The sequence below is a fragment of the Orcinus orca genome, chromosome 11, assembly GCF_937001465.1.
Source record: "Orcinus orca chromosome 11, mOrcOrc1.1, whole genome shotgun sequence".
Taxonomy (NCBI): Eukaryota; Metazoa; Chordata; class Mammalia; order Artiodactyla; family Delphinidae; genus Orcinus; species Orcinus orca.
Genome location: NC_064569.1, coordinates 99,817,145 through 99,836,206, shown reverse-complemented (window position 1 = coordinate 99,836,206; position 19,062 = coordinate 99,817,145). Strand labels below are relative to the sequence as shown.

Below are 19,062 nucleotides of genomic sequence, written 5' to 3'. Positions count from 1 at the left end.
TGGTGAGGAAGAGAATCCGGGGGCACCAGGGTGATGCCTCTCAGGAAAGTGCTCAGAACAGCAGCCCCCCTCTCCTCGGGCCTGCTCAGGAGGGGAGAGGAGGGCTCAGCTGCCTGCCCCCTCCAGCTTCCTCCCAGGCCCCTTAGAGGAAGACTGCTTCCTCCAGCCAGCCTTCCCTGCCTGCCAGCCTGCAGGCCCCTCCCCTCTGGTGGCCGCTTTTACTCCAGCATCTTCCCCTAGCAGGCTGGCTGGCCATGAGAACCTGGGGCTGTGGGACCCTAGCTGCTCTCTGCAGCCCCCAGCCCAGACACATACTCCAGAGGGCAGTAAAGGGTGGCTGGACCCTGGCAGGCCTCTGAGCCACACCTCTGCTACCTGTGATCAGGACGTGCCTCCTCAGGGGGAATCTGTCCTCATCCTAGGTGTGCAGGCCGGCAGGGCCCTTTGACCCACACTGCCTCGTTCCAATGCTGGCTCCATCCCTTACTGCTCAATCCCCAGTGCCTAAAACTGCCCTTTAGGAGTGTAGGGGTGCTGCAGCACCTGCCTCCCTGGGTGGTCATGAGGGTGGCCTATCAGCAGAGGAGAGGGTGCCCAGTTCCATGCTCGCCCCAGCACAGTCCACACCTCCAGAGGGTGCATACCAGGCCTTCAAGAGGAGAAGACGGGGTATCCAAGATGCCGCCCAACGCCCAAAGTCAAGCTGCCCAGGGCGGCCGCAGGAGGACAGGCGTGGGGCGCGGAGCCCACCCAAGGCCCGTGGCCTTCCGTCACACCCGCACGACCGCCCAGGCAGCATTTCGGCGCCCCTGGAGGCCCCGCCTGTCCCGACGACCCACCAGGGAGGCGCTACTGAGCTCCACGCCCCTGGCCACGGCGGCCCGGACCCCAGGATCGGCGGCAAGGGGAAGCCACCTCCTCGGGCCAGAGCTAAGCCCTGCGGACTCGCCCGGGCGAGCTCACCCGGTCCGCGCGGCCAGACCCCAGCCCAGCCCCCTCCTTGATCGCCCGGCCCCTCCCCCTCCCCTCCCCCTCCTCTGTTCCCTGCTCCCTCCTCTCCCTCGCCCCCACGCCCGGCCCCCTTCTCAGGTCCCCCCGCCCAGACCCCCGCCTTGGTTCCTCGGCTCTGCACCCCTCTCGTCCGTCCCCCTCCTCGTCCACTCGCCCGGTCCGCCTCGCGGCCTTTCCTCGTCCCCTCGCCCCGCCCCACCTCCCCCGGCCGAGTCCTCCCTCCCCCGTCCAGCCCCCAGTCCGGCCCTCCTCCCCAGCCCGACCCCCTCTCCCTCCCCCGCTCCGCCCTCCCCGTCCCCCGCCTGGTCCCCCGCGGCCGCTCTGCGTACGGGGTGACGCAGCGCCGCCCACCCGCGCGCCCCGCCCGCCCCGCGCCGCCGCCGCCGACGCCGACGCTGCCGCCGCAGCCGCAGCCGCGACCCGGGCTCCTGGGGCCGCTAACGGTCCGGCGCCCCTCGGCGTCTGCGCCCGGCGCCCTCAGCCCGGCCGACCCGGCGGCGTCCTGGGCGCTGGGCGCGATGGGGGCCGCGGAGCCGCTGCGCTCGGTGCTGTGGGTGAAGCAGCAGCGCTGCGCAGTGAGCCTGGACCCCGCGCGGGCGCTGCTGCGCTGGTGGCGGAGTCCGGGGCCCGGAGCCGGCGCCCCCGGCGCGGGTGAGTGTCGCCTACGGCCCGCGGGCTCGGCCGGGGTGGCGGGGCAGGGAGGGGCCGGGGAGGAGGGGCCGGGGAGGCCGGCAGGCGGGGGCCCCGGGACCGGAGGCCCGGAGATGGGGGCCGGGGTCTCGGCAGCAGCTGGCAGGGAGGAGTCCCGGGCGCCGAGGGTGTGTACACTCCGGGACCGGGGTGACAAAGAGCGAGCGCCGGAGCGGGGGCGGGGGCGGGGGTGGGGGGAGGTGCCGGCGGGGAGGCCGGAGCCCGGGCGCCTGCGGTCCCGGCGAGGATGCGACCCCGGAGGGCGAGGCGCGGGGTGGTGACGGCGGGGCAGGTCTGCGGCCCGGGAGGTGTCGCCTGGACGGTGCCGCATCTCTGTGACCGGCCCGCAAGTATCTGAAAGGCACCATCCGGATCGATTGTGAGACTGATTACGGATGGATCCCGAGGGAGTGCCGGCGCCCCGCCCTCGGTTTTAGTTTAACCCGAGTACAGATGCTTTTCGTTAGCGGGGATCCAGAGTGGGGTCAGGAATTCCTGTTGTAAAGTGAAAGACAGGCTCATGATCTTCTGTCTGGGATGTGCTCCCTGGTGGGGTTGGTGTGGGTGTTAATTCTGGTGCAACAGGCTGGACGTGGGACCTGCGGAGGCCCTCCGATTTGGAGAAGTGTAATTTAACTGAAAAGGGCACTCTCTCTCCCCAAGGAGAAGGGGCCAGCGGCTCCCAGGGCCGAGACGTCGGCGGCAGAGGGGTGGGCAGAGGCTTATCAAGGAGGTGTCATTTGACCCCTGGCAGGAGGAGGAGGATTACAGGAGGCGCCTTTGGCCAGTGAGAAGGGGGGAGGCGTCCATGGCTGGCGAGGAAGCGCAGGGCTGGCGAGTGTGGGTGTGTTTCCATCTCATTCATTTGTCTTTCGCAATTTTTTATTGAGGGCCTGTCGGGGAAGGGCGCGGCGGTAATCCTCGCCTCTGCTCAGCGCACGTGACAAAGTCCCTGCCGCAATGGAGCATTTTCCATTAGAGGGAGAGACAAGAGGGGAACACATAGGGGCGTGTATGTCTCAGAAGAGCCCTGCAGAGTGGGGGCAGGTCGCTGTGGTGCAGGAGGTCTCAGAAGTCCTCACTTGCAGGAGGGCATTGGACCAGAGCCCTGGAGGGACCTGTGACATTGGGAAGAGATGGTCCTTGCAGGAAGACCACAAGTGCCAAGGCCGGAGGTCCACGGGGTGCTGCAGGAATGGAGGGAGATGGGGGAGGGGAAACGGGGCTGTTTGGGTGGCGTGGGCTGAGATGGGGACCCCAGGAGGGCTTTATCCATCTTAACCTGGAGAAGGGATCCCTGTGGCAGCTTGGAGGAGAGCAGACAGAGGAGGGACTGCAGGTGGGAGGTTGCTGGCCTAGTCCTGGTGGGAGTGGTGGCGAGCAGGGCTGGGTCTGCCTGGATTGAATGAGCAGCGCCAGGGGAACGTGAATTCCAGGTTTGTAGTTACTGAAACTGCAGGAGCAGGGATTTCGTTGTTAAGTATCGGGGAGGGGTGTGTAGGTCAGTGTTCTCTGGTGGATGTTCTGACTTTGGGATGGCTTTCAGATGCCTTGGGGGCAGTCGGGGGTGCTGTGATGGGTCTGGGGGTGCTTTCGGACACTGAGGTTGTGTGGCTCTGCTGGTGGGGGAGCGGTGAGGCAGAGCTGGCCGGTTAATTGGGGCCAAGGTCAAGGGCGGTCTCGGACTCTTGTTTTCTAGCCTCGGCGTCACCAGAAGCATGGTCTGCAGAGAGCTTATCTGTGGTCGGGGGTCTGAGGCTCTACCCTTCTACCAGCTTTCTGTTGGCCCCTTGGGAAGACATGTCACTCCTCAGACGTCATCCTCCGACCTCCTGCCTGGCCTGTCCCCGAGGGCTTTTGGGCTTTCCTGTAGACCTCTCGGCGTAAGGATGGGGCGCTGCCGTTTCGTGGGACCTCTCGGCGTAAGGATGGGGCACTGCCGTTTCATGGGGCACTTGGGCGCAGCCACTGTGCTTCTGTCCTGTATCCCATTCAAGCATGATGCATTCCTGCGGGGCAGCTTCTCCCGTATTTTACGGATATAGAGAGTTTTAGAAACCGGCCCAGCTAGTGGTTGAACCCAGGTTTGAGGCGTGGTGGGTCCAACTCCAGCTGCTGTGCACCGGGTGGTGTGGCCTCCCTCAGGCCACAGCGGCCATGTGGACACTGGACAGACCCCACCCGTCCGGGGCGTCTCGGTGGGGAGGTCGCTCCTCGCTTGCCCTCAGCCGGCCGCCGTTATGGTCTGCGGTCCGCAGAGCCTCGGGTTTGTGTGACGTGCTTTGGGGTGGCCCCTCGCTGGCACGGCTGCCTGCCCTCTTCCCGGGAACGGTGGTGGCTTCACTCTTACAAACCGTGAAGGCCCTTTCGTACAGGGACCTGGTATGCAAGAGATTGGTCCCCTCCCTGGAGGGGCCGGGGCTGTGGGAGCCCTGGCAGCCCCTGTGCAGCCCACCACCCTGGGAAGGCAGTGGGTCAGCAGTGCAGGGACGCAGCTGCTGCAGCTCGGGGCCTTCCCATAGCGGCACCCCCAGGGCAGTGGGGTCTGCGTCAGGTGATTGCATGCTTGACAGCACCACTGGCAGCAGGGAGACAGGAACCCGTCCACGCGGGACATTTCATTCAGTTACGGAGTGGCAGTACCCGGCCGCTGCAGTCCCAGGCGTGTCTGCTGGCGGGGATGGACTACGGCTTGGCCGGGGAGGGAAGGGAGGGGAGGGTTGTGCAAAAACAGACTGATGGGGTAGGGAGTGAATTGAGATCACCTTCGAAGGACAGAGGAGGGACCTGCCCCGGGGCAGCCATAGCATCGCCCCTGTTTGCAGACAGGAAAAATGGAAGTTGTGAACTGATTGCAATTGATGGTAATGTCCAGAAGGGAGCTGGCTTTTAATCCAGGCCCACGCTCCTTCATCGTGAGGGGGCTCAGCAGTTGAGAGCAAAGGAGGGACCAGGATTTCAGGGGGCAGCGTTGTCTGGACCCAGGAACAGCTGCTCTTAAGGAAGCTGTGAGGCTCCGGGGCGCCAGCCTGGCCGGAGGTGGGGCAGACTGAAAACAGGAAACCCAGACCCAGTCTTCTCACAGTGGGTCGGGCTAGTTCAGCTTGAAACAGAGTGAAACTGTATCTGGGCTGTACCCCCCCGGGGTTCAGGAAAAGAGACTCTGGATGTGTTCCTTTAGAGTTGGAGCTGGGAGGAGTGTGTTGGCACCTGGGGGTGGGGTGGGGCAGTGCCCAGGCTCCACCTTTGAAGGAAATCCTCCCCTTCCTCTGGCAGCTCCCCCCGAACCTGGGATGCCCCAGGGCTGGTGGGGCTCTCCTTGGGTAGGTCACTGCTATATTTACAGAGTGTCCCCCAACACCCCTACGCAGTGCCCAGCAAAAGGTAGGCAAGCCACAGATACTTAAAACAAAAAGGTTTTTTATGCTTATAAAAGTAACTCATGTTGATTTAATAAAATCTAGAAAACACAGAAAAGCACACAGAAAAAGAATCACCCTTAGTCTTAACCTTCAACAGTGAATTTTTTTTTTTTTTTTTTGCGGTACGTGGGCCTCTCACTGCCGTGGCCTCTCCCGTTGCGGAGCACAGGCTCCGGATGCGCAGGCTCAGCGGCCATGGCTCACGGGCCCAGCCGCTTCACGGCATATGGGATCCTCCCGGACCGGGGCACGAACCTGCGTCCCCTGCATCAGCAGGCGGACTCTCAACCACTGCGCCACCAGGGAAGCCCAAAACATGATTTTTTTAACGTCAACTTTATTAAGGCATAATTTGCATACAATAAAATTCACACATTTTAAGTGTGTAGTTTGGTGACTTTGCCACGTTTGATCAACTGTCCTAAGGAAAAAGACAAGTACTTAAGGAACTGTGTTTAGGCTTTAGAAAATGTATTTTCTGTGTGTTTGTTAAGATACTGATGACCCCCTCCTCGTGTCCCTCATCCCCATTCCCCCGGGGCTCCTCGTGTGCCTGTGCACGGCAGGTGCTGAACAGCCCTGTGTGGATGGCCGCATATGGGAGGTGAGGTGTGGCCTGCCCCTGGCCACATGGTGAGTGGAGGCTGCCTCGGGACTGGGCTCCGGCTGTGTGGGATGCAGCATGTCCTGGGGTCACCGCTGCCACTGGCAGGAGAACGTGGGGGGGAGTGGTTGCTTTGCTGTTTGCTCTCCCAGCACTTTGACTTTTCTCTGGAGGATGTGGGTTCGAAACCATTGGAAGTGGCTGGGAAGCTGAATGGTTTGTGTAAAGCCCACAAATTCTGCAGAATCCTCTAAAGCATAAACACCACAGATCCTGTAGTCCTGTGTTTCAGTATCCCCTGACGTGTCTTAGTTATGCCCCATGAGGAAGTCAAAAGTGCTGTAGATAGTGTCAGATGATGTAAAGCTAACGCCCTGCACAGTGCGATAGGAGGACTCTCAGTATATTTGAATAGGAAATAAATGGCAATCCTGTCTACCTGTTACAGAAAAAAAAAATAGAACCTCATTCTAGGTTTGCATGTGATTCACTGTCGGAAGAGACGTACAGGCTTTTGTGGTTTCGAAAGCGGATGTCAGGAAAACAGCAGTCCTGCCTGCCGTCTGTCTCTCTAGGCACCTGCCTCGGTTATGTTCAGGTTACGTGACTTAACAGTAGGCGAACGTGGTCATAAATATCGTAATCTGAGATGATTCCAAGGTTAACTTTTATTTGTTACTCTAAAATAGGTCAGCAAACATTTTCTTCAAAAGCCAGATAGCAATTATTTTAGGCTCTGTGGGTCACAACTTCTCAGCTCTGCTGTTTTAGCACAAAAGCTGCTGTAGGCAGCATGAGAGTGAATGCACGTGGCCGTGTGCCAACAAAACTTTATTTATGAAAGTGGACAGCAAGCTGGATTTGGCCTGTGGTTTGCCGACCCTGCTCTAAACCATTATGTATCCTCGTGCGTTTCCCTGCTCTGTTGTTTGGTGCATTCACATTCAGGATTGCTATGTCTTCATTTTGGATTGACCCTTTTTCCGTTGTGTAACGCCCTTCTCTGTCTCTGATCATTGTATTTGTTCTGGAGTCTGCTTTATCGGTTGACATGGCCACTCCTGCTGCACACGCCTTTTCCATCCTTTTACTTTCAGCCTGCTTACATTATTAGAGTTGAAGTGAGTTTCTTTAGACTGCCTAGGGTTGACTCATGTTTTTTAATTAACTAAGCCAATCTGTGTCTTTTTAATGTAAATATATTAGGGCTTAAGTCTACCATTTTATTTTTTGTTTTCTGGTTTTCGTTTCTCTGTTTTTCCCTGCCTTCCTGTGAATTACTTAAAACTATTTTTTTAGAATCCCATTTTGATTTGTCTATATATCTTCATCTTTTCTTTTACTGTTTATGGTGGTAAACTATCAGTGTTGTTTTTGAGCGCACCTCTTTGTACAGAGGTGGAGTGGTTCCCCAGAGTATTGGTCTATATATACGTATCTCATCCCAGTCTTGTGGTGCTGCCATGTTACCAATTTGAGTGAAGTGCAGAAACCTTACCTCTCTGCATCACTTTACTCTCCCGTTTTATAATGAAATTGTCTTAATTATTTCTTCTGCATGCGTTTAGAACCACATTAGCGTTATAATTTTCTCTTCCACCCACAAACATTTAGAAAAGTCAGGAAGAGAAGGAAATCCTATTGTGTTTACCCATATCTTTGCTTACTCTGTTCTTTCTTCCTTTTTTTTTCCCCCCCAGGGACTCTTGTCACTTCACTTCTACTTCCTGCATCCTTTCTTTTATGATAGGTCTGCTGGCAACAAGTTCTCTTAGTATTTCTTCGTCTGAGAATGTCTTAATTTCTCCTTTATCCCTGAAGGAGATTTTTGCTGGGTGTAAGGTTCCAGGTTGACCATTCTTTTCTTTTCAGCACTGGAAAAATATTGTGCCACTTCCTTCTGGCTTCCATGGTTTCTGAGGAGAAATCCACTGTCATTCAGTTTTCTCACCTGTAGGTAAGGTGTTGTTTCTCTCTTGCTGATGTGAAACTTCTTTTCCTTGTACTTGATTTTCAGAATCCAGACTGTAATGTGTCTTGGACTGGATTTCTTTGGATTAATCATATTTGAGGTTATGCCTTTTGTCAAATTTGGGAAGTCTTCAGCCATTATTTTTTGAGCACGTTTTCAGCCCCTCTCCTTCTCTGCTCCTGGGACTGTAGTGACACACACGTTGGATCCTCCATTATAATCCGACAGGTCTCTGAGGCTCTGTTCGTTTTGTCTTTTTCTGTTTTGTTTTTAACTCTGTTTTCCTCTGCTGTTCAATTTTAGTCATTTCTGTTGTCCCATCTTCCAGTTCACTGATTCTCTCGTCTGCCTCTCCGTCCTGCTGTTGAGTCCACCTGTTTGTTTTCTGTTTTGGTTACTGTATTTTTCAGTTCTAAAATGTCCATTTGGGTCTTATTTATATCTTCTATTTTCTTTTTTAAAGATTTATTTATTATTTATTTATTTAATTTATTTTTGGCTGCATTGCGTCTTAGTTGCAGCATGTGCAGTCTTTGTGGAGGCCTGCATGATCTTTGTTGAGGCATGTGGGCTTCTCTCTAGTTGTGGTACACTGGCTCCAGGGCAGGTGGACTCTGTAGTTTGCGGCACACGGGCCTTCTAGTTGAGGCACGAGGGCTCAGTAGCTGTGGCGCATGGGCTTAGTTGCCCTGCAGCATGTGGGATCTTAGTTTCCCGACCAGGGGTCGAACCCGCATTCCCTGCATTAGAAGGCGGATTCTTTACCGCTGGACCACCAGGGAAGTCCCTATATCTTCTACTTCTTTGCTAAGACTTTTTTTCTTTGCTGAGTCTTTATGTGTCTTCATTTGTTTCAGGTGTGTAATTGTTCATGAAGCCTTTTCGTAGTGGCTGCTTTAAGGTCCTTGTCAGACAATCCTAACATCTTTGTCATCTCGGTGTTGGCATCCAGCGATTGTCTTTTTTTCTCTCGTTTTGAGATCTTCCTACTTCTTGGCATGGTGGTTGATTTTAGATTGAAACCTGGACATTTTTGTACTGTGTTAGGAAATTTTTGTTTGTTTGTTTGTTTTTGTTTTTGCGGTACGCGGACCTCTCACTGTTGTGGCCTCTCCTGTTGTGGAGCACAGGCTCCGGACGCGCAGGCTCAGCGGCCATGGCTCACGGGCCCAGCCGCTCCGCGGCATGTGGGATCTTCCCAGACCGGGGCACGAACCCGTGTCCTCTGCATCGGCAGGCGGACTCTCAACCACTGCGCCACCAGGGAAGCCCCTGTGTTATGAAATTTTGGATCTTATTTAAACTTCCTCTTTTAGCTTGCTCTCTCTGACACTGCTCCATCAGGGAAGAGGGGGACTAGTTACCGCCAGGTGGGAGAAGAAGTCCAGGTTCCCCTCGGCCCTGTTGACAGTCGGAGGGGAGGGGCTCCTCATTGCTGCTGGGTGGGCTAGGACTTCCGGCCCCCCACTAGGCCTGCACAGAGACCCCCTTGGCTGGAAGGGGTAGGGGTGCCTCGCACCTGCTCTCCAAGGGTCTCCTGACACCTGGGTAGGTGGAGGTGGGTGGTGGTGAAAATCCTGACTTTCCCCTAGCTCTCCCCTGACACCACCCCACTACTGCTGAGTGAAGGTGGAAGTCCGCTCCCCCTTTGTCTCTCCCGACCCCTGTGGGGAGTGAGGCTCGTTACCAGCTGTCTGGGATGAAAGTTCTGGCTCCCTGCGTGCCTTCCCTCACGCCACGCCACCCTGGTGCCACCCTACACCCCTGAGGGTGGAAATCTAGGCTCCCAGGCGGACTTTGCTGGCGTGTGGGCGTGGGGCCAGGTTTCCTGTGTGTTTGTTGCTTGTCTAGAAGTTTCCTGTCTTACTGGGCCGTCCTTCCCCTGGTCCTTTGGCCAGGGAGGGCACTCTTTGTTGGGGTTTTTGGTTTGTACCCACTGGCATTTCCAGGTTGCTGGATTCTTCAAATCTGAGGTGCTTGAGGCAAAAGGAAACCCAGGGACGTCACCCCTGTCCTTCCCTGGTCCCGAGGTCCCCGGCCAGCTTCCTCCTCCTCCCACCTTTCAGAGTCTCCCTGCGTTCGTGTGACACATGGCTCAGTGGAGGAACAGGGAAAAGCACACCTCGTCCATCATCTCGGCAGCGGAAGGTCCCTGTGCATTTTTAAAAATATTTTTTCTCTCTGTTATTCAGAACAGATTATTCCTGCTGACCTGTCCAGCTTCACTGGCTTCCCTCTGTCCCCCCCACTCCGCTGCTGAGCCCGGCTAGTGGGTGTTTTATTTCAGATGCTGTACTTTCAGTTTTAAAGCTTCCGTTTGGTTCCCTCTAATAGCTTATTTTTCTCTCCTGGGAACTTCTGTCATCTTTCCGTTCATTTTAAGAATGTTCAGCTGTACCTCACCGAGCACGGTTATACCGACCACGTTAAAGTTTTTGTCTGATGCCTCCGACATCTGGGTCATCTCAGGCCGGGTGTCTGTGGACTGTCTTTCCCTTGGGCATGTCAGCGTTTTCTGGTTCTTGGTGTACTGATTAATTTTGTACCCTGGACATTTTTCATATTTCTTTGTAAGGCTCTGGGTCCCGTCAAAGTCCTTTGGAGAATTTTCTTAGGCAGGTGCTCAGCCTGGTTGTACACAGACGGCAAGTCGGTCTCACGTCGCGGGAGGGGTTTCCACATAAGTCCAGCTCTCAAGGCCTTTTTCACGCTGTGGGGGGCCACCCTGGTGTTTGTCACTCGGGGGTGAGTCCGGGGCCGGGGAGCTGGCACACTTGGCAGTTCGGCTCCCAGGGCTCCTCTGTTCCTGGAGCCCGGCGCGTGTCAGTTCATGGGCAGGGCCAGGACGCCCTTCCCAGCCCTGCCGGCCACGCTCTGGCTCCTCTGGACAGAGGGGTGGGTGTTCGCTGTCTGCATCCAGCGAGCTGTTCTAGACCTCAGGCTGCGCTTGGCTCAGAGCTGGGGCTGGAGAGGAAAGGAAGGCTCTGGAAGACTGCCGGGCGCTGCTCCTTCTGCGTGGGTGCTGCTCCGGCCACTGGCCTGCTGCTCTCTGCTTTTGGCGCCTTCAGATAACTGTCTCCCTCCCATCTTGTCCAGACCTCTTGGTCACCATCAGAGGAGGGATAGGCGGTCGGGCGCCTGCTTCATCCTGGTCGGAACTGTGTCTGTCTCGGCTGACTTTCTCGTGCCGGTAGTGCTGTGCTTGCCGCCTCGAGTAATCCTCACCATAGCCCCTGGAGCCATCCTGGTGTTGTCCCCATTTCAGAGATGGCAGTCTGGGCGGGTGGGGGGCTGCTCCAGAGCTCGGACGCTGAGATGCTGGGGTACGCCCCCTGCAAGGACGTGGATGCCGGGTTCGTTTCTGCAGCGCCCACTGCCTTTCCTGGCAGGCAGGTGGGGGGAGAGCAGGGTTCTTGGAGCAGGAATCAGCCTGGCTGCAGCCCCCAGCGGCCGAGGGCGGGGCCACCACACGGGCCCCTGGTCACTAGGCTGATGCTTGCACAGAGTAGCACGTGGTCGGAGGAGCCTGTGGCTGTGCAAGTGGGAGTCGGGGACTGTTTCCTGTGTGTGGAAATGCAGTTGTGCCAGAGTTGGCTCCACGGTATACGGTCCGCAGGTCCAGGGTCTGTGCAACCTGTCCCCTGAACCTACGGCCTGGAGACCCGAGGAGAACCCTGTCCCGAGCAGGGGTGGCAGAGGCGTTTCCTGAAAGGCCAGGCCCGGTCCTGTCACAGGTGCTGATGGAGCAGAACCCTGAGGGCGACAGGGCCGGGGGCCACCTGGAGCCGGACGCTTGGCCAGGTCGCTAGGCTGCTGGTGCTCCAGGACTGCTGGGCTCTCCCTGCAGTGGCCAGGGTCAAAGGCCACAGTGCGACAAAGGTGGTAGCGAGTCCCTCTTAGGCAGGACTGTTTCAGGACGGGCGGGAGCTGCTCTGGTTTATGGGTTTGGGGTCAGGAGGACACGGTGATGCCTTATCTTTCCGGACGGTGTTGATGACATTTCTTCACGTGGGGACGACAGCGAACTGTCAGCAGTGTGATGTCTGCATCCTGTCTCCACGCCCCATTCAAAGGGAGGGTGCACGTGTGTGAGTGTGTGCACAGGTGCATGTGAGAGACTGCAGGAGCATGTGCACGTGTGCCTGTGTGTGAGCAGTGGCTCCTGGGTGGAAACGGGCCGCCCGCCCTGCCCGCCAGCCTGTGGCCCCAGCAGTCCCCGCGTCTCATCTTCCTCTCTGGCCACCCGCCTTGTGCAGCCTTTCTCAGGAAACCAGTGGACATCAGACCGCACCCGATCCGCGAAGCCGCTGATTCCCAGGCCTCCATCCAGAGCACGCCCGGCTCCCTCCTTCCCGGGGACCCCTTGGCCCAGGTGTGCGTGGTGTCTTGGGGGCCTGGGTGGACGGTGCCAGGCCTGCAGCGGGTCTGCCCTGGTACCCAAGGGCCCTGGGAGGCCTGATAGAGAATGTTCCGTGGAGGGGGGTCCGAGGGCCGGGGCTTTGGGCTCATTTGCCAGAAGCGGTGCTGCCTCAGAGGTCTGGGTTCCCGGAAACACGCGCTCCTGACTCCTTGTACTGTCTGTGCCTCAGCTGACAGCTCAGCAGGGGCGCCAGGAGCCGTGGGGCATCTTAGATGAGAGTCCAAGGCGGTGAGCCTCCGGAGCTGCTGCTCCCCGCCTGGGGCTGCCTGGCCTGCGGCCCTCCTGGGCTCCGGCACCGCCTCCGCCTCCGCCTCCGTGGTACTTAGCTCCCTCTGCTCCAGCCCCACTGGCCTCTGCCTGTCCTGAAGCTCCGCAGGGATGCTCGTGCCCCAGGGCCTTTGCCCAGCTCCTAGGTTGCCATCAGCCTTTGTCCGTGAGGCATCCCATCCCCTGCAGCCCCCAGCCCCGTGGACCTGCTCCACTGCCTTTTCCATAGCATTTATGACTCTGGATAAGTTGATAAAACACGTATATCAACCTCGTCGTTTCTCAGAGGCCTCCCCACATCCGACCGTTACCTGCCAGAGGGCGGGGTTTTTGTCCCGGCACCGCCTCCCTGTCTGAAGCTAGGTGGGCCCGTAGCAGTGCTGAGCACGTGAGTGGAGCGTGGTGGGGCAGCTTCGGGCGCAGTGCCTGGGCTTTTTAATGTTTACTCATGAGCCTTGGTGACTCACGTGTGTTAAGGTTTAGCATAAACCACGATATACCTGATAATTGAATATCTTCTAAGAGAAAAGTACATCTTGAAATATTTTAGGACCTAAAGATGCCAAAGATTTTGTGCCTGGAATGATCTAGAAAGGTTTAAAAATAGACTCAACTGAGCTGGACACTGATTGAGCCCACAGAGAGCCCGTGGGGCTCCAGGTGGGCCCCTGGCCTGCCCTGCCAGCGCCCCCCCAGCCCGCTGCTTCCCCCTGTAAACCTGACTATAAATGGCTAAACTGGTCCGGCCGCTTTTCCTAAGAAAAGTGCCTGGTGCCCTCCCTTTTCCTCTGATCCCGGGTCCCTTATCTGAACGCCCTCAGCTGCCCTTTTCTGTAGATCCCATGCTTCCCTCCTAGGCCTGTACAGTCCCTGGCTGGTGAGCATTGCCACCTGGCACTCGCCACCTTCTGGAGTTTCTTGAGCCTAAGAGGATAGAGTGTCCCGGACAGGATTACCTCTCAGGACACTTAGCCCCGTGCACCCGAGTCATAGTAAGAGATGTTACCTGCCCCCTGCCCTGGAGTGCGCTAAGAACAGCCAACACACGTGGGTGCGGCCAGGCACCAGGCCCTCTTCTCAGCACTTTAGGTGAGGATCCTTTCATTCTCACGTGTCCCCATTTTACAGAGAAGGTAACTCAGCACAGAGATGCTAGGCATTTGCCCAAGGTCACACAGCTGGGAAGCGCCAGGGCCCAGTTCCAGCCTTGGCCTCTACTCTGGATCCACTGTCGGCCCTTCTGGTCAACAGTGGGGACTGCTGTCAGGCCGGAGTGAGGAAAGGTGGGCCTGTGAGCCAGGCTCGACTTCGGGTCAGAAGAGATGAAAAGGTAGGGGGCTGCTGGGGAGGCGGGTTCCTCCTGTGAGCATCCCCGGGTAGCTGCCCGAGCTGCAGTGGTGGATAGACGGTCAGGGCCCCTGCAGCACATGGGACACGCACACCAGGTTCCCTCCCAGGCTGGTGTCCTGGTGACGTGCTGGCCACTGTGGGTGTGCAGACAAGGGTCAAAGGTCACATTGTACTGGATCAAGTAAATTATAATTGACCAGCACCTCATCTGAGCATCGGGAACTTTGGGGCTAAAGTAACTAGGATAGACTTACAGTTTTGTTTGAAATTCTTGTGTTACTGAAATAAACCAGTAAGGGACTTCTCTGGCTGTCCAGTGGTTGAGAGTCTGCGATTCCACTGCAGGGGGCACGGGTTAGATCCCTGGTCGGGGAACTGACATCCTGCATGCTGTGTGGTGTGGCCAGAAACAAAACCAACAGACAAAAACCCAATAAGAAATAGTTACAAATGGAAATTTAATTTTTAACCTAGATCATTCAGTGGAAACAATTATTGTTCTAATAGAAACGTGACCTGCTGTTGGTAAGTCTGTAGGACTTGCCATTCTTCTTCTAGACAGATAACCCTGGAGTGGCAGCCATGCAGCCTTACAGAGCTTGTAAAAAATCGACGAGGAGCTGTGTTGGTTTGTTTCCAACTTTGTTTCCAAAGTGATAGGAATCTAATTTTACTTAAACTTTTTGTGTGTGTCAGGCTAGACTGGGTGGAATGAGAGCCATTATGGGTGATACAGTTTCACTTGGGATCCGCAGGGTCAGCATAACTACAGATCGTCTGTAGCGGGGGGTGTCTGTAGGGGGCTGCTGACGGGTCGCGCTTGGGCTAAATTTGGCCCAAATTTGGTCCACGGATATTTTTTGACTTGTCCAGTGAGGTTTTCTTTTCCTTTTCAAATTGCAGTCAACGTTTTAAATCAGGAGATTTCACACCAAAATATCCAAGCTTCAGGCGTATCCCTGAGCGATGTCGCCCGTGTGCTGTGATCAGGACTGTGGCCTCCAGGTGGTCGGGGGCGCCTTGTGGAGCTTCGAGAACACGATCTTGAAACGTCAAGCTGCCAGACGAATTTCCCATTTCTGTGGAGTTAGAAGACAGATTTTTTTCTATATGAGGAAAGCCATTGGGGGTTGCTTGGGTTGGGTAGGGTACCCGAGAAGTAGCTACCTTCAAGATTTGCCTGTTTTGACTGAAATTGGAAAACTGTTCTAGAAATGTCTAGTGGGGCGTGTGGACATGCAGAGGGGGAGGGTGCTTACCCAGCGTCCGCCTGTCAGTCCCCGTGCTCCCCTCCGTCGCCCCCGCGGGATTTGGGGCAGGTGTGGACCTGCCGTCACGGGCCGTGGCAGGTGGCAGGTGCTCGAGACCGTGGTTTGTTGTCTTGGTGGCGAGGTCTTGGGCACACGTCTCGGAGAGGAGAAGTACTTTGTGACATTTATGCTGTAGGAGAAAATGTGTAATGCTTGAAGAGAGATGGAAAACCGATCTATAGGTTTAGTCCTCCAAATGCCTCTCTCTCGTTGGAAATCCAAATTCTTCCCTTCTTGTGAAGCCACTTAAGTCTGTCCCTCTCCTTGTGGCCTTCTCCTGTTCTGAGTTGGTATCGCGGGTGGCGGTGATGTCACATAATCCAGCCCCGAAGATCCTTTCACCTAAGGCCTCACGTGGAGGCGCCCAGGGGAGGCCGCTGAGTGGGGAGGCAGCGGGCGCAGGGGCGGCTCACCCAGCCAGGCACAAGCCCCGCCCGCTGGCATCTGTCCTGGCTCGTCGGCGACCAGCAGGGCCCCCCACCTCGGTGCCTTTGCTCGCTCGTTTGTCCAGCAGGGGCGTCAGCGACCTGCCCCAGCGGGCCGTGGGGTTCTGTCCGCGGGGAGTGGTAGCTGGCGCGCGGGTGCCTCTGAAACCAGCCGGGCCTGTGGGCCCCCCGCTGCCTCCCAAGGGGACCTCCACCCATGACCCCTCCCCTCCTCCCCGATCACATCCAAAACCTGTCGTCTGCTGGGCCTGGGATGCCGCTCCCCCAAGTGCCGGGACAGTGTGGCCGTGTGGTCACTAAGTGATTGTGATGTGACTCGGGCGTGTGGGGTCTCTCGTGGCACCGGCCTGCTCTCCGGACTCTCATTGTCAAACCGGAGCAGGTATTGATGAGTGGAGGGAGGGCCCCCGCCCCGCAGGGCCTTGGAGAAGGTGTGTCGCGCTCGCTGCCGAGGGCGCCTCGGGAAAGGGCAGCGTCTGCCTTCAGCCCTGACGTGGATCTGTGGGTCGGGTCGGGAAGGTCGCAGCCCAGCTTTGCCCACCGGCCGTGATGGTGTCGTTTAGCAGATGAGAGCAGCACGCTGGCGTGGATGGGGCAGGCGGGGATGGCGGGGCAGTGTGAGCACGGTGACCACGGTCCAGTGAATTTGTTTTCTGCGCGGTGTTTCTGGACTCTGCGAGGTGGTGAGCTGAGGGCTGCAGGGCTCCCTGGTCTTCCTTTCCACAGTGAGCTCTCACCCGGGAGCGCTCTGCTCCTGCCCCACGTGTTCGGGCGGCTGAGCTGCCGGGAGGCGTGTTTCACCTGCGTAATGACTCAGGGGGTCGGGCAGTGTGACCTCAGACCCTCGGGCTCTTTCTCGGGGAATGGGCCCCAGTGCTGGTGCCCCGGGGTGGGGCTGCGTGGCTGCCAGCACCCTGGCTTTTCTCTCTGGCCTCATCGCCGTCTAGTTCCCGTGGACGTGCGTCTCAGGCTGTGACACGATGCATCAGGTGCTCCGTGGGGACCTGCCCTGTCCTGTCCCGTGTGATCCCTCTCACGTGGATGACGTGTCCTGGGAGCGGAGTAGTGCCCTTGACTGTGAACTTGTCTTTGCTCTGGTCGCCCTTGGCCTCCTCGATGTCTGTGGGACCCTGGCCACCTCACCACCAGCACGGGGTATGTGTGCGCTGACACACGGGCGGTCGGTCTCCTGGGGGAACAGAGGCCACTGTGCGCTCGGCTGTCCAGGAACTTGTAAGATAAGCAGATTGACAGACAGCAGGGACTTTTCTCCCCCCGAGTCACAGCCGTGAAGCACACTCAGCATTCGTGGGTCACAGTGAGCACTGAAAAGGCTAGAACAGAACCAAGAACGGTGGTGACAGCGGCCGGAGTCCTTAGCTGTCCCGGGAGAGCTGCGGGCCTGCAGCGTGGGCGCCCTGTCCCGCGGGCATTTCTGGAACACGGTGGTTTCTCTGGAACACGGTGGCCCTTCGGTCACCACCCTTGTGGGAGGGTAACTGCCTGTCACACGAGGCACAGTCGCACTCCTTGGGGAGGGGAGCACAGAAGAATCGCATCTCTTGTCAGCAAAAGCCTTGAAACTTCCAGCCCAGGTTTGGTTACCAAATTTCAGTCCATTTTTGGAAAGGATTCTACTGCATGAGAACTTTTTTTTTTTTTGAGTTTGTGACAATTATATTTGAACCGGTGGTAATGGCCCTTAAAATAGATTGCTTTATTATTAGAAAAATTAATGCTGAAACTGAACTGAAACACAGAGAGAGGCACATTCGAGTTTGGCCACAGAATCTGAAAGTGAAAGAAGAGGGGTTGGTCTTAGCCATCCAGCCGGTGGTTCCAGCCCACCTGAGCCGCATTCTTAGAAGAAATCAAGATTATTTAGAGCGTGGTTTTATAAACTGTGCAAAACCTAATAAAATGACCTATCCTGATATACTATTGATACGGATATTCTTGTAAGTGAAAGCTTAAGTCCTTCAAAATTAAAGATATTCCAACCGTTTGCCCTACATGGCTGCTTGGTTACTGTTTGTTTTTTGGAAAGAAAGGTCTTTTTCTTCGCCAATTTCCGAGTGGGTCTGTGGCTGTCAGCGTCCACACTTGGTTGCCCGTCGTGCACGCTGGAGTTGAGGGGGGCCCTTGGTTGTGGGTGCAGAGGACGCGCCCCTGCCTCGGTCCCCCCTTGGTGTTCGGGTTTGGCAGGCTCTCTTGAACCTCTGCCTGACGGGAAACGTTTTTTGACGGATTTGCCAGAAGCGAGTCCTGGCCCTGCCGGTGGCTCGGACGAGTTCTTTGACCTCCAGGCTTCCGTAGAATGAGGATCTGGAACGTCTTCTGTGAGTCCGTCTGTCCAGCGAGGGTCGTATTTACCTTCTGGGTTGTGTGTGAGGATCACGCGCGTCTACATTTAGCACGAAGTGGGCCTCACAAGTGGCAATTGTTATCATTACTATTACTATTATTATGCCCACCGTAAAGCCGACGTACTCATGTGACAAAGCGTGACACGTGGAGACCAGAGCTGGACTCGGGTTGGCCAGGCCCTGTGGGAGGTGACCGGTGGGGACACACACAGCTCTGAATGGAACAAGTAAGACCACCCTCAGGGAGATGCCACCTAGTAGGGGGCAGAAAAGTGACTGCAGGCCAGGCTGACACACAGGTGAGGGGGGACCTGGAGGCCTCCCCGAGGTGATGGGGTTTCGGCTGGGAAGCAGAAAGTCCCGGGCCAGTCAGGTGGCCGTGTGTGTGTGTGTGTGTATCTGGTGTGTGTGTATGTGGTGTGTGTATCTGGCGTGTGTGTATGTGGTGTGTGTGTGTGTATCTGGGTGTGTGTGTGTATCTGGGGGGGTGTATCTGGCGTGTGTGTATGTGGTGTGTGTGTGTGTATCTGGGTGTGTGTGTGTATCTGGGGGGGTGTATCTGGGTGTGTGTGTGTATCTCTGGCATGGGTGCATCTGGGTGTGTGTGTGTATCTGGCTGTGTGTGTGTATGTGGCGTGTGTGTGTGTATCTGTGTGTGTATCTCTGTGTGTGTGTGTATCTCTGGCGTGTATGTGGTGTCTGTGTGTGTACCTGGGTGTGTGTGTATCTGGCTGTGTGTGTGTATCTGGCATGTGTGTGTATCTGTGTGTGTGTGTGTGTATCTCTGGTGTGTGTGTATGTGGTGTGTGTGTGTGCATCTGTGTGTGTGTGTATCTGGGTGTGTGTGTGTATGTGTGTGGCGTGTGTGTGTGTGTGGCGTGTGTGTATCCGGTGTGTGTGTGTGTATCTGGTGTGTGTGCATCTGGGTGTGTGTGTGTATCTGTGTGTGTGTGTGTATCTGGGTGTGTGTATCTGGCGTGTGTGCATCTGGGTGTGTGTGTATCTGGGTGTGTGTGTGTGTGTGTGTGTGGCGTGTGTGTGTGTGTGGCGTGTGTGTATCTGGCGTGTGTGTGTGTATCTGGCTGTGTATGTGTATCTGGCGTGTGTGCATCTGGGTGTGTGTGTGTGTCTGGGTGTGTGTGTGTGTGTGGCGTGTGTGTGTGTGGCGTGTGTGTATCTGGCTGTGTGTGTGTATCTGGCGTGT

General features: G+C 56.6%; 1 protein-coding gene across 1 annotated transcript in view; it reads left to right on the top strand.

Moving 5' to 3' along the window:
- Positions 1-678: 678 nt before the first annotated feature.
- The window catches only part of CERK (ceramide kinase), a 50,987-nt gene continuing 32,603 nt past the window's right edge, over positions 679-19,062 (top strand). Inside the window, exons 1-2 of the mRNA XM_049694944.1 lie at positions 679-900; positions 1,008-1,662. Coding sequence (XP_049550901.1) covers positions 679-900; positions 1,008-1,662 — 877 coding nt within the window. The remainder of the gene's footprint in view (positions 901-1,007; positions 1,663-19,062) is intronic.